This window comes from Ascaphus truei, chromosome 3, assembly GCF_040206685.1.
Source record: "Ascaphus truei isolate aAscTru1 chromosome 3, aAscTru1.hap1, whole genome shotgun sequence".
Lineage (NCBI taxonomy): Eukaryota > Metazoa > Chordata > Amphibia > Anura > Ascaphidae > Ascaphus > Ascaphus truei.
Window position 1 is genome coordinate 167,448,104 of NC_134485.1, and position 14,182 is coordinate 167,462,285.

General features: G+C 43.6%; 1 protein-coding gene across 7 annotated transcripts in view; it reads left to right on the forward strand.

Annotated features, from left to right (window-relative positions):
* The window catches only part of LOC142489263 (amine oxidase [flavin-containing] B-like), a 221,312-nt gene that overhangs the window by 153,963 nt on the left and 53,167 nt on the right, over positions 1 to 14,182 (forward strand). For all 7 annotated transcript variants that reach the window (XM_075589730.1, XM_075589725.1, XM_075589723.1 and 4 more), the window contains 2 exons: positions 8,641 to 8,738; positions 10,613 to 10,724. In XM_075589730.1, coding sequence (XP_075445845.1) covers positions 8,641 to 8,738; positions 10,613 to 10,724 — 210 coding nt within the window. The remainder of the gene's footprint in view (positions 1 to 8,640; positions 8,739 to 10,612; positions 10,725 to 14,182) is intronic.

A 14,182-nucleotide genomic window follows, 5' to 3' on the forward strand; every position in this document is an offset into this window, starting at 1 on the left:
GTTGTGCAGGCCTGACTGATTGTACTGTACACCATCCTACTGTAAATGTTTTGACTTTCTGTACATAAAAGTTTTCACTTGCAGTAAACCATACACCTGTTAATGTTTTGAATTGCTGTTTTTAAAATGTTAAAATGTTAAAACATTTAAAATGTTTTTAAATTGTATTTGTAAATAAATGTTTTTGTACTTACTCCACCAATAAAATAAAATGTTGATTTGTTTTAAATTGTTCCATTGTCTCCTTTTATACTGTAACAAAATACAGTGTTTCTAGAACATACTGTACAGTACTGTCCAAGCATACTGTACAGTACTGTACAGTATACTGTAGGCATGCTCAGTACTGTACATCACAAGAGTATTAAAACAATACATGCTGTACGGGTATAGAATACACATATGTACTGGAATACATGTAGAATAAATGCATACTTTTTATTTTTCGGGTTTATTATACAGTGTATATTAAAAAGTATTGTATACGGTCTGAAAACAACAGCATACTGTTTCAGGTTTTCTATGAAGCTCTCAGTTACAGTATTCTATCCTAATAAATAACAACGGCCACTAAACTGTAGACTCCGGTACGTGTTTTTTTAATCCGATTAAACAATGTGCAGGCATTGTAACACAAAGCGATATTATCCATCGAAATCCCTCCATTTGCCGTTTTCCGCATGAGAGGACAAAGTTTTCTTTTCTGAGGAAAAACAAAAGTAAAAGTTTTACTGTAATGGTCAGTCTGTCCCCTAAAGAAGTTCCCACAGTCAGTCCCACCTATAATTTTCTCGGGGGGCATCTCCTGTTCCCTTGCGCATGCGCCTACTGGCGATGTGATGACACGCATATGTGTTTCAAGAAGGTTCCAATGCGCACGCACCTAGCTTTCCACCACTTGTTCAGTATCTACTGTAGAAGCTGCTCAGCCAATGATATTGCTAACAGGAGATACTGCTTACAGGAGAATCACTTGACTGTACATTGAATTGATATTTCCAAAACAGAATAAAATACGGCAACATTACTCACTATAGACTTTGCCAATCAGCTGCGCCGAGCAACTGCCAGTCCCGTATTCTTGATTATACAGGTAGTTGACAGGTGACAGCGGGACTACTACACCTGTAGTCAGCTGATGAGGCTGAAAATCGCTTAGGTACATGCAAGCTTGCTGGAATCTGTACGCGAAATCCGGCTCAGGCTGCAGGTATCCGGGCGGGGACAGACAGCAAGGGTTGTCGGTCACCAGGTTTTCACTGATGGTCGGACCGTTATTGGAAGCCGGTGCTGGTGCTGGCGCATTGCTTGCCTGCGACTGACGTTTCTTAGTTGGTTTTAACATGACCTTTCGCCTTTTGAAGTCTCCATGATCATAGATATGGGAAAAATCCGGTGATACACACCAATACCCTCCAATAACACCGGGATCAATACGAAAAAAACATGGATCGATACATAACTTTTTCCTTATTGCACGCTTCCACACATGAGCATCTGGTGAAAATTTGTAAAAGTCATAGTTTTCAATAAAATACTGATAAATTTGACCAACTGTTGCCATCTTATCTGTTGCATTAATCGCGGCCCATATTAAATAAACGTACGTTCTGTCGGGTTTTTGGAACATGGACTGCGGTGGTGCACTCATGTCGGGACTCCCACAATAAAACACCAGACACTGCATGTATATTTAATATGAAAAGCCTAAATTGATACATTATTGTAACTTCTTCAGTCCTAAGGCCAATTTACAATGGACCACTGTGGTATTCTTTTAAACACCTGCAAGTTGACACATTACTGAAGCGCATGCACATTACAATTCATGAATATATGCCATCTGGCGGATACGTGAAGAATTGCAACCAATTAAATCCGAACCATTATCAATAAACACATCAACCGCGGGTGTGAATGCAACATAAATGCGGTATGAATGCGGTATGAATGCGGCATGAACGTGGTGAAGTGCGGTGAAGTGCGTGGCATTTGGAAAAAATCCCCGAAAAAATTTGGAGATGTTGGAGAATAAACGAGCCGCGGCTGTATATACCAGGGGAGCGCAAACTTTTTGTGCTGCGCCCCCTGTCTCTCTGCCCCCGGCTCACGTGCCCCCCCGCCTACCTTCATCCACGTCAGATGAAGATGCGTAGGCGTGTGATGTCAGGTCACATGGTGCCGCGACGGTTTTTGATGCCGCGTTGCAATGGCGATGCAACACAGACGGCTGAATCCCGGTAAGTAAACCGTTGCAGGGGCCTCACGCAATCCCCCAGCATTTAATTTAAATGCCTGGGGGAAGAGAGCCGGGCCTCTGCAACTGCCCACGCCCCCGCAGCACAATCTCCCGCCCCCCCTGGGGGTCGTGCCCCCCACTTTGCGCATCGCTGATATATACCATGCCAAACTCTTGCTTTCCGGTCAAGGATGTCTTCTCTCTACCCCCTTTGTATCTAAAGCCCTCTCCCGCCTTAAACCTTTCTCACTGACTGCCCCACGCCTCTGGAATGCCCTTCCCCTCAACACCTGATTAGCACCCTCTCTATCTACTTTCAAGACCCACCTTAAAACACACCTGCTTAACGATGCATATGAGTAGCTCCGCAGTCAATACTATGCACCATGTTACATAAAGCTTGGCCGACGCACTTACCAGAATGCCCTCCTACTGTCTCTGTACGTCCTTCCTACCTACCAATTAGATTTTAAGCTCTTCGAAGCAGAGATTCCACTTCCCAAATGTTAATTTTTACGTCTGAAGCACTTATTCCCATGATCTGTTATTTGTATTATTTGTTATTTATGTGATCGTCACGTGTATTACTTCTGTGAAGCGCTATGTACAGTACATTAATTGCGCTATATAAATAAAGACATACATATATACATATGTAGTATGCTCAATAAATTTGTAGACCAGCCACCAGCCACTTGGTGGCCAACTGAAAATTACATTGCCAAAATGTTCAGAACACCACCAAGCCCTGCTATTCACTGTGTATTAACACTGTCTGTACCTTTTATGGCAGCACCAAAATGTTGCAACCTAGCAAAGACTACAGCATGATAGTACAGTACTTCCCTGCAAGGAACCATATCCAATATCTCATAGATACTTTAGATAGAAATAAATTACACTGTAACAATAACAAATACAAAGTAAAAAGTTTGGTTGCATAAATAAAAAATAAATAAACACCCATAACCACACGAGAGCAAATCCCAAATTAATGGTATTCTTTAATTTTACAGTGGGGAGAAAAAGTTTGTGAACCCCAATGATAAATATGGAAATTCCATAGTTTGTCCATGATAATCTTCTTGAATCAAAACCAGTCTCTTCTTAAATATCCAATAGAGTTTATATTAACCAATTCCATGACTTTTGAAGTAAAATGACAAACAATTAGTAATTTAAGAGTCAGGGTATGTGCAAAAAAAAAAAAAAGTTAAACCTTGGTTTTATCAGCTTAATTGAAGGGGATAATTAGAATCCGGTGTTTAAATAATTAGGTAGATCTTCAGGTGTGAGTTTGGGAGGCCCCACCATATATAAAGATCAGAAACTTTGGGAGTTTAGTCTTTACCTTACAGGTGTGCGGAAACACGTTATGCCACAGTCAAAATACATTTTTGAGGGCCTCAGAAAAGCAGTTATTGATTCTCATCAGTCTAGAAAGGTTGCAAAACTATTTCTAAGGATTTGCGGCACTACCAAACCACTGTCTACAAATGGAGACAGTTGAAGACCATAGTCACTCAACCCTGGAGCGGTCGTCCTACCAAAATCTCTCCAAGAATAAACTGGCAAACCATCCAGGAAGTCGCAAACAACCCCAGAGTAACATCCAAGGATCTGCAGGCCAAACTAGTCTTGGCTAATGTGAGTGTTCATGACTCAACTATCAAAAAAGGCTGAATAAGAATGGTGTTCATAGAAGGATAGCCAGGAGGATACTACTGCTCTCTAAAAAGAACATTGCTGCCTGTCTGAAGTTCGCAAAAGAGCACATAGATGATCCTCAAGACTTCTGGAACAATGTTCTTTGGACAGATGAGTCAAAAGTAGAACTTTTTGGCCTCAATGAGAAACGTTATGTGTGGCAAAAACCAAACACTGCATTTGAATAGAAGAACCTCATCCCAACCATCAAGCATGGTTGTGGGAGTGTGATGATTTGTAGCTGGTTTGCGACATCAGGACCTGAATGGCTTGCCATCATTAAAACAACCATGAATTCTGAAATGATTCAGAAGATTCTTGAGGAGAATGTCAGACCATCCATTTGTGAACTGAATGATCCTAAACATACAAGCAGATCTACAAAAGAATGGCTGTGGAAGAAGAAATTCTGCACTTTAGAATGGCCTAGTAAAAGTCTGGACCTAAACCCCTTCGAAATATCCTTGCAATGAAGCCATCAAATGTTGCTGACTTGAAGCAGTTCTATAAGGAGGAATAGGCCAAAATTCCTCAAAACCAATGTGAGGGACTGACCAGCAGTTACAGGAAATGCTTAGATGAAGATATTGCTGCTTAAGGGGGGTCCACCAGGTACTTAATATAAAGGTTCACAAACTTTTTCACACATGGATATTGAATGTTGAATCATTTGTGGATAAATAAAATGTTGAAAACGAATGTACTGTAAAATGTATATTTATAATGTTTTTGTAGCATTTGTTTGATCAGGTTATCTTTATCTTTTTTCACAGGGACCAGGGGAACATCGTAGGTGACCATAAAATAAAGAAACATCACATAGTATAGTAATGTTTAAATAACAAGTGATAAGGTGAGCTCGCAAGTACCTACTCACAATAGAGTTGAAATATCAAGCGATCATCCAGCTTAAGGGGTGAATGTTCCCATAGGTGTGCAGCAACAAACAGCAGCCAATCTCAAATAAAAATGAGCAAATCAATGTGTAGAACGAAAGATATATTGACATTCAGTGATATACAATTTAAGGCTTACACTTAGGATGATTTGGTAGTGCAGTATAAAACATATGGCAGGTCCACAGCGGGTCGCGATCGCCGTGTGTACTGCTCTCTGGAATTCTTCCGCATCCAAGCCCCGGGTCACACGTCACTTCCGGTGTGGCTGGAACCTCCGGACTCTATGGTGCAGATGTGCTCCTGGTGCTCTCTTTCACTGATCCTTCGTCAGGAGGATTTTGGAACACCTAGGGAATATCAGAAGAGGGGTTACAACCCATCTTTTATCTGAACATTTTATTTCCCATCACCAGGGAAATACCAATGGTCTGGTCTTCACAGTTATAGAACATGTTTCGCCCCATTGGAGGGGAGAAGATAGGAATTTATCCTTAACTAAAAGGGAAATTTTCTGGATATTTTCCATGAAAACATTAGCCCCTTTGGGACTGAATGTGGATATTGAATTGGGGTTTTTTTTATGAGTGTATATATATATTCTTTATGACCATTCATTATTGATCATTTATTATTATTATTATATTCTTGCTCTGCATTGTCCCCTATATTCAAATACTATCCAACTCTGTTTGAATGATGAGTTATTATATTGTACATATTGATTCTAATGTTTTTTTCTGTCTTTCGAGAAACATCAATCGATGTCTCCTTTAGTATAGTTTATTTGGGGATAAAGATTTTTTTGAGATTATATATCCATTTTGTGAGATCATACATTCATTGAATGATATTTACACTATGCTCTAGTATTATATAATTTGATATTCATTTTTAATTATATGCTGTGTGTGATTGTTGTCAATCACTTTTTATTATGTGAACCACTTTTATTATGTGGAGCAACTGTATGTGCTCCATTTTTTATTAAAATTGTTCTGTTTAGACTTTGCATTTTATTTATCATGTATAAAGATATTAGTATGCCACACCACCAGGGGACTGTATACCCGATCCTGCATTCCGTTTTAGGGTTAATACCCATATGATAGCCAATTATGTTTAATTAGAGGTAGGGCAAGTGGGTATATAATCCCATATGATGCAGCACATCACAACTCCTGACAAAGTCGTGATAACCAACGACGAAACGCGCAGAGTGTTTCAGCAGAAGTATCCGTGAGAGAGAGCACCAGGAGCGCATCTGCACCATAGAGTCCGGAGGTTCCAGCCACACCGGAAGTGACGTGTGACCCCGGGCTTGGATGCGGAAGAATTCCGGAGAGCAGTACACATGGAGATCGCGACCCGCTGTAGACCTGCCATATGTTTTATACTGCACTACCAAATCATCCTAAGTGTAAGCCTTAAATTGTATATCACTGAATATCAATATATCTTTCATTCTACACATTGGTTTTCTCTTTTTTATTTGAGATTGGCTGCTGTTTGTTGCTGCACACCTATGGTGGGAACATCCACCCCTTAAGCTGGATGATCGCTTGATATTTCAACTCTATTGTGAGTAGGCACTTGCAAGCTCACCTTATCATTTGTTATTTTAACATTACGACAGTATGTGATGTTTCTTTATTTTATGGTCACCTACGACGCTCCCATGGTCCCTGTGGAAAAATAATAAAGGGTTCACAAACTTTCTCGCCACCGTATTTTAGGTGTGACAAAATTTGCCAGCGTTATAATATAGTCCCACTGGAATTTTATGATGGCATGGCAGCTTCTTGATGTGGTCCTTTTACCATCTATATAAACTCACATTTCTGAAAAAGAGCTCAAAATGCATTCAATAGTGTGTAAGAATTACATTTGTTAAGTAAAATAAAAGTGGTAAATGTTACGCCGATGCTCGCCACAAACCGGGACCGGACCGCGGGGCTGAGGTAGGGTTATATAATCACCGACCTTAGTCCACGCAGACTGATCCGGAGTGCGCAGTTCATAGTCGTACATCGCAGGGTCAGGATTGGAGAAGGCAGCATCGTCGTTAATGAAGCAGGAGTTCGGCAACAGGAAATCAGGAGTTCCCCGCTTCAGCTTAGGAGCGTGAGCGCGGGGGTAGCTTCTGCGCGAGGAGCGGCTTCGGCCCATGACGCCGATCTCAGCAGGAGGAGACAGCAGGCTGGCCGAAGTTCACCGCAGGGCAGCGTCAGGAAGAACCAACGCTTCAGCGCAGAAGTCCAAGGCAGGCCTCTGCAAGAGGATAGCAGCAGGTCGCAGGAAAGGAAGGGTAGCCACTGCTAGGAGGGAATGCAGCAGGTACCAGTGCTGGCAACAACGCTTCAGCACAGATGTACAGGACAGGCCACTGCAGGGGAATAGCAGCAGGCCGCAGGAACAGAAAGGGTAGCCACTGCTAGGAGGGAATGCAGCAGGTACCAGTGCTGGCAACAACGCTTCAGCACAGACGTCCAGGGCAGGCCACTGCAAGGAGATAGCAGCAGGCCGCAGGAAAGGAAGGGTAGCCACTGCTAGGAGGGAATGCAGCAGGTACCAGTGCTGGCAACAACGCTTCAGCACGGACGTCCAGGTACAGGCCTCTGGATACTCAGGTACTTGGAAGGTAAGAACACTTGGAGTGAGGCCTGGGGCGGTTTGTGGCAGAGACAGTAACGTCCAGGTAGGAAATTATGCTCGGCGCTGGTTCAGTGCCAACGCCTAGAATATAAAGGGCGGAGATCCAATCACAGGAGGAGGGTGTGTGAATATTCCTCCAATGATGTAGCATAGGGCAGAAGCTGCAATGAGAGGCAGCACATGTGCCTTAGATTGCCAGGGGAATCTTGCAACTGCATGATTCTGCAAGGCTATAGTGAAAGCCAGTAGTGGATTCCTTACAGTAAAATCTACAGCTATAGCCGGGGTCATTGCTTCTATTGTCCACACCCATCATATCCCATCATAAATCATCATGTTACAGAGTTTCCATAGGATTCAATTGCAGTGATGTCAATATCACGACATATGCGACATTGAACCAGAGGAAGCAATAAAGACTGCTACATCTGTACATTATGTATACTGTACACAGTACGCACAAGGACAAACAAAAAAAGAATGCATGACAATTGCTCGAATGCTAGGGAGTAGGCAAATATCAAGGGATGCTCAACTTTCCAAGCCTAATATAAATAAAACTATACAACAACTAATATACCTTTTATTCAAAATTGTTTACTGTCAATACTATTTTTGTATGTTCTCTGTTAACCTGATTAAAAACGTTAAAGAACGGCTGTAAATTAATAATTATGTGTGTTTAATATCACAAAAGGCCTAAATATCAGTGAAATAAATCAAGGTTATCTTAAATTAAACCAAATTATGGACCTCATGGTTTTTCCTTGTGTCTAGGTAGGGTTTCTCTATGCCGCGTTATTTTTTAAAAACAAAAAGCGTATTGATGGTCCCTGTATTATTGTCTCTGGAGTCACGGCTGGAAAAGCAAAAACGTCTTTGAAAGCAGTGCTGGCCATGACAATGCTATGTGGGGGGAGAGGGGGGAGTCAATGCTAACATATTGGAACCCCCGCACCATTAATCCTGCAGCACCATGGTAGCCGTGGTCAAACCCCCGGTTCCAGAGACAATGTCCGACTACATCTATAGTTCCCAGAAAGGTCTTCTCAAAATATTAGTCAGTTTATAATTAGTGAATATTGCAACAAAAATTGTATTTATTATGGTCATTTGCTAACTATATTGCATTTTGCTTAACAGCCAGTGCACTATGAAGAGAAGAACTGGTGTGAGGAACAGTATTCTGGTGGTTGTTACGCAGCCTATTTTCCACCAGGAATTATGACTCAATTTGGAAGGTAACAATGATCAAAGCGATCAACAAACTACTGTATGTATATATAATAAATATAAACAAAAATTAATTAAGACCATGAGTGGCTATGTATAAAGAATGGTTTTGTAAAATATTTTGCATCAGAACATCAATTTCTCACCTAAAGTCATAACTGCCATATGTTGGTAAGTCATTATTCATGTTCTTAATTGGCATACAGTATATTTTCTTATTCATTGTATGATGTGCATCATGTTAACACAAAGGATGTATTAAGTATTGTTTGTGTCTACTTGTCTTTAATGCCAAGAAAAACTTGACTGACAATTTTGATACCAAAGTATTGTACTTGAATTTTAATATTACAAATCATTTACATATGTGCACCACAGATAACATCCAAACTTAGCCTCTAATTCCACCCCATAGTACCATATCTTTATTTGGGGAAAATAAGTTGATGGACACCAACTTGCTTTTCTTCTGTACATCTCTTTTACGACAAAGTAACTTATAGTAATGCTTTATATATAGGCCCCTCTATGTATCATGTGTGCATAGTCAAAATATAGCAAGAGTTTTGATAACAGGTTATTGAATTAGAAAGCTCTCAACTAGTGTCGTATCTGCCATTCTATATACAGGACTGCATTTATGAAAATCTAATATAGTCATTATCTCATCTAACTCACAAAGAGTGTACATCAAACAGAACATGAGAAATCCTTAGGCATGAACCTGGGAAGGGTGACACATAGCCATTTTTCTGGGCATACAGTACTAAATGGTAATACTAAATGAATATGCAATAGGAATTAAAGGCCCTCCTTTCCCCCTTCCTCCCCCCCAAAACGCTGCACCTCGACAATGGGTGGCCTGTTCACAACGCCAGCATATGTAATATTTCACTGTTGAAAAAGTGCCCTATAAGAAAGGACAACATGGCTGGCAAGTAAATCCTTTAGACTTGGGAGAGGGTGAATACACAGTACTACCATTAATGGTGTTAGCTGGCCATAGGAAGTTGTAAGGGAAGATAGCATAGCACTGGCAAAGAAGCCTTCAGGCCCTTAATAGCATGAAAAGTCTTGGGGGGAGGAGGTGAAATTGATTATGGCATGGGTAGCAAAGGCGGAAAACTGTATGAACTGAGCAAGGATTTCAGCAAAAGAAAATCGTCATACTGTATGAATAACGTATGATAAACAGCATCAGAACAAATGGCTCATGTAAATTGCTAACACTAGATTTAGGAACACCTGGGATTTTACAGGCAGAATATAGTTGGAATTAGGGCAGACAGAAAGCTTGAACTGGAGTCTCATCACCCCCACATGATAAATATTTCCATTAGCCATGCAATTTTAGATACAATGGGGGACATCTAACATCTGAATAATAAAATATTCAGGTCATCACTAACTGTGAATACAATATTCAGGTCATCGCTAAAATATTCAGGTCATGACTAAAAAGACAGTGCCCTGCTGCTTACCCCTCACTCCACTTTCTTCGATGGCGCTATGACATCTCAAATGTGCTAAACTAATATTTACAAATGGACATCATGTTCTAAGAGTCTTACAATGCAAGACATTTTATTTTCATTTGAAGAACTGGGAATTCCCATTTTTTAACAATCTGAGACTCTTCCACATAATAGGAATGGAATATTTGACCTAAGAAACTTATGTTACATAGATTCCATAAACCAATCAATTCTACCCACAAAATAAAAACTTTTTTTCTGGTAGTGGGGTTTTAGGAGTTGTCTAATACCTGTATTTTATGTCCACATACTGTATATATTTCTTTGTTTATATTTTATGTGAGTAGAACACAAGGTGTATGTTTCACATTGGTCACATTGTTCATTTGAAATGTATGTTTCTACAGTGTCATTCGCAAACCTGTTGGAAAGATCTTCTTTGCTGGCACAGAGACAGCTACAGTCTGGAGTGGATACATGGAGGGTGCTGTACAGGCTGGAGAGAGAGCAGCCAGAGAGGTATACTTTATAAGGCATTGCTGAAATATTTTTATAGATATGTATGTAGCCATGTGTCTTCTTGGCTACTAATCTGCCCTACCTAACACATAAGCCCTGGTACCAGTGCATGCAGTGTTGGGGTTAAATCTATACCCTTGCTGCTGCAGCAGTAAACAACTCACTTGAGTGACATGGGGGGGGGTGGGGCTAAGGCCTGTGTGCTGCCTAATCAGGAGCTCAGACATAGGACCCTCCTCCTGGGTACAAAGGGAGCTGCAGAGCCAAAATTAGTGGTCTCTCTCTCTCTGTGCTGAGTGTTGGAAGTGTGGAGCTAGGGCTCTGGCCAACCTTCCTTCCCCTTCTGCAGGGGAGTGGGATACTACCACTTATTCCACCAGGGAATAGGGGAGCTAAGGATAGACCTTTATGGCCTCAAGCCCTGGGGGTTGAGTCCAGGGACCCCTTTAAAGAAGTGTACCTGTTGTATGCTGTATCCTGTTGAAAAAGAATAAAGACCGTTGCTGTTTTTATATACTCCTGCATGTGACTGCAGTTTATTAGGGGGAGTACAAGAGGGTTTTCCTGCAGGAACTGCACCCAGTTCTGCTGGGGACTGATGGAGATGGAGGCACTGCACCAAGTGAAAAACTGAGAAGAAGCCTAAAGCCTGTCATGTTAGTCCCCAACTAACACCGGCGGACACTCAGTATCCTGTAAGCCTAGCAGGTGAGCACCACAACAACACCAGGTAACAATGAAATCTTCCAGAGGGTGGTGGAACACCTGTTACATTTGGAGGGACTGCTGAGATCTCAGGATAGGCTTTTACAGCAAACAAGTAAGAGAAAGGAGGCACGCTCCTGCTATGTACACGGAGGGGGGGCCAGGTGTAGTGTCCAGGGGACTCTTGCCCAGCAAGGGACCAACTTACCCGCCAGGGAACTGCAGCCTGTGCTGCTCCCTATTGTGCGCTAGTTCATGCCATCCTAAGGACTGATGTATAGGGCACCTGGAAGGGGCTTCTTTGGGATACTGGGGACTTAAACCTCAGGAAGGGGACTATGGCATCATGGTCCAAATGGAGGGAGTTCACAGTATGTGTGGGTATTGTCCAGGGGGGGGGGGGCTCTTTAAATTCAGGAGTCCAGAAGCTCCATTTGAGGAGCTACAACAATACTACCCTATTTCCTCGATTCTAAGACGCACCTTTTTTCCGATTTTCACATGTCTGAAATCGGGGTGCGTCTTAGAATCGATGTATTAAAAAAATACAAAATAATAAGTGTCCACAGTACTAACCCCCTCTTTTCACTTACCATGTTTCAGGAGAGGTCTCATGTCAACGGAGGACGGAGCGGGCGGCAGCAGGAGAGGTCCCACGTCTGCAGATGGTTGAAGAGGGACAGCGGGCAGGAGTGCAGCGGCAGGACAGGTCCCAAGTCTGCAGGTGAATGAAGATAAGAAGACAGCGGGCGTGCGGTGGAGGTGGCGGAAGGAGATCATAATAGCAGGAGAACTGAGCAGGAGCAGAGCTTCATAGGGGAACGGCTGCGGATGAGCGCACTGTAACAGGAAGTCAAAAAACGGTCAACTTCTGGTGTCACAGTGTGCTCCTTGCCAGCTGTTCCCCTATGCCGTTCTGCTCCTGCTCAGCTCTCCTGCTATTATGATCTCCTGCTGCTACCGCCACTGCATGCCCGCTGTCTTCTTATCTTCATTCACCTGCAGACTTGGGCCCTGTTCAACCCCCACCGCACACCTGCCCACTGTCCATCTTCAACAATCTGCAGACGTGGGACCTCTACTGCCGCCGCCACCGCCGCTTCATCCTCCGCTGACATGGGACCTTTCCTGAAACATGGTAAGTGAAAAAGTAATTTTCCTCGATTGTAAGGGCCAAATCGATGGTGCGTCTTACAATCAATGGTGTCTTAGAATCGAGGAAATACGGTAATAGCGGTCCCCAGCACAGGGAGCCGCAGTGTGTTATAATTGAATTGTCCACGTGTGTAGTGACCTAAGGGACTCTTGCCCAGCAAGGGACCACCTTCCCCGCCAGAGGAGCTGCAGCGTGTGAAAGGAGCGGTTCCCGCCAAACTCGGGAGGACCGCATGGAGAAGTTTGCAAGATGCAAGCTTCTTTTGCAAAAATAAGGCTTGGTTCGGTGTGAAAGCTGAAGCTGCACCCATCTGCTGTGAGTGTCTGGTGCAAAAGCGAAGCCGCGCCCATCCATAGTGTGCCTGTACTCCTGGATCCACCAGTGAGAGGAGGCACAATGCTAATGATCATGTGAGTGTCACCACTAGGGGCATATCCAGACGTGGCTACCGCACCCTCATATTGCACGTGGTCAGTCAGCAGAGCAGGAACTAATCGCCACTATTCCCATGCAACATCTCTACCATAGCCGAGGGTATTGTATCACACTATCGACTCCCGGGAGGCTTCCTGCTAGTGCAAGTGAAAGGGGAGAGTTTCCTGCACTGTAACTGCCTCTGCTGAGATTTCCTGGGCAGAGAGGTGAGCCTAACATCCAGAAACCAGCGGTGTGGGACTCCCCATCTAAAGCCCAAGGTGTTGCTACCACCCCTGTTCGGCCAGAGGGAGAGCGTGGCCTACCTTCAGAGGTGTGCGAACTGGACCGCAGCACCGGGAGTGGACTCTCCAAGTAACCCATGTGTTCCTGTTCCAGACCCGGAAAAAGACTTACCTGGTGAGATGACCACCCGGGAGGAGGCTGAGGCACTTCCGCTGGTGGTGCAGAAGTTGGACCGCTGCCTGCAAGCCACCGCCAATGATAGCGAGGTGTCCCGGTCCTCTTCCCCAGGGGGTGTGTTCAATGCTACGTTGGACAACAGTGAAGGGTGGCGCTCCATCATGATGTTCCGGCCAGAGTGTTACTCATGTGCGGTTGCCATGGAGATGCCAACCCCCAAGAGCGAATGGGAGCAGAGTCGCGTAACGGTGATGTCATCGAAGTCGACAGTGCACCTGGAGTGGAGGAGCGCCAAGGCCTTGGCAGTTCCTTGAGAGGTGGTGTCAGACGTGTGTGCTCCCAGCTGGGAGAACCACACAGATGCCAAGGACCAACGGAGCAGTGAGGATGCGCTTCCTTTCCAGGTTCCAGCGGAGGGATCCATCGGAGAGGTACTGGACGGTACTTTTCTGCACCGCAGACAGCAACACCCTTTCAGTGCAACCAGATGTGATCAGGGAGGCGACCGCCAGAGTGGAGAAGGACAGTGATACACCCGCTCCGGTGATTAAGTCCCCGACTGACCTATTTGTACAGCGGCACAACGAACGAGCCATATCAAATTTAGGGTCTATAAATTGGGTTCCCAGCGGGGTCCGTGAGATTCCACCAGGGGGTGTATGTAGCCATGTATCCTCTTGGATACTAATCTGCCCTACCTAACACATAAGCCCTGGTACCAACGCAGGCTGGTATCCTTGCTGCTGCAGCAGTAAATAAC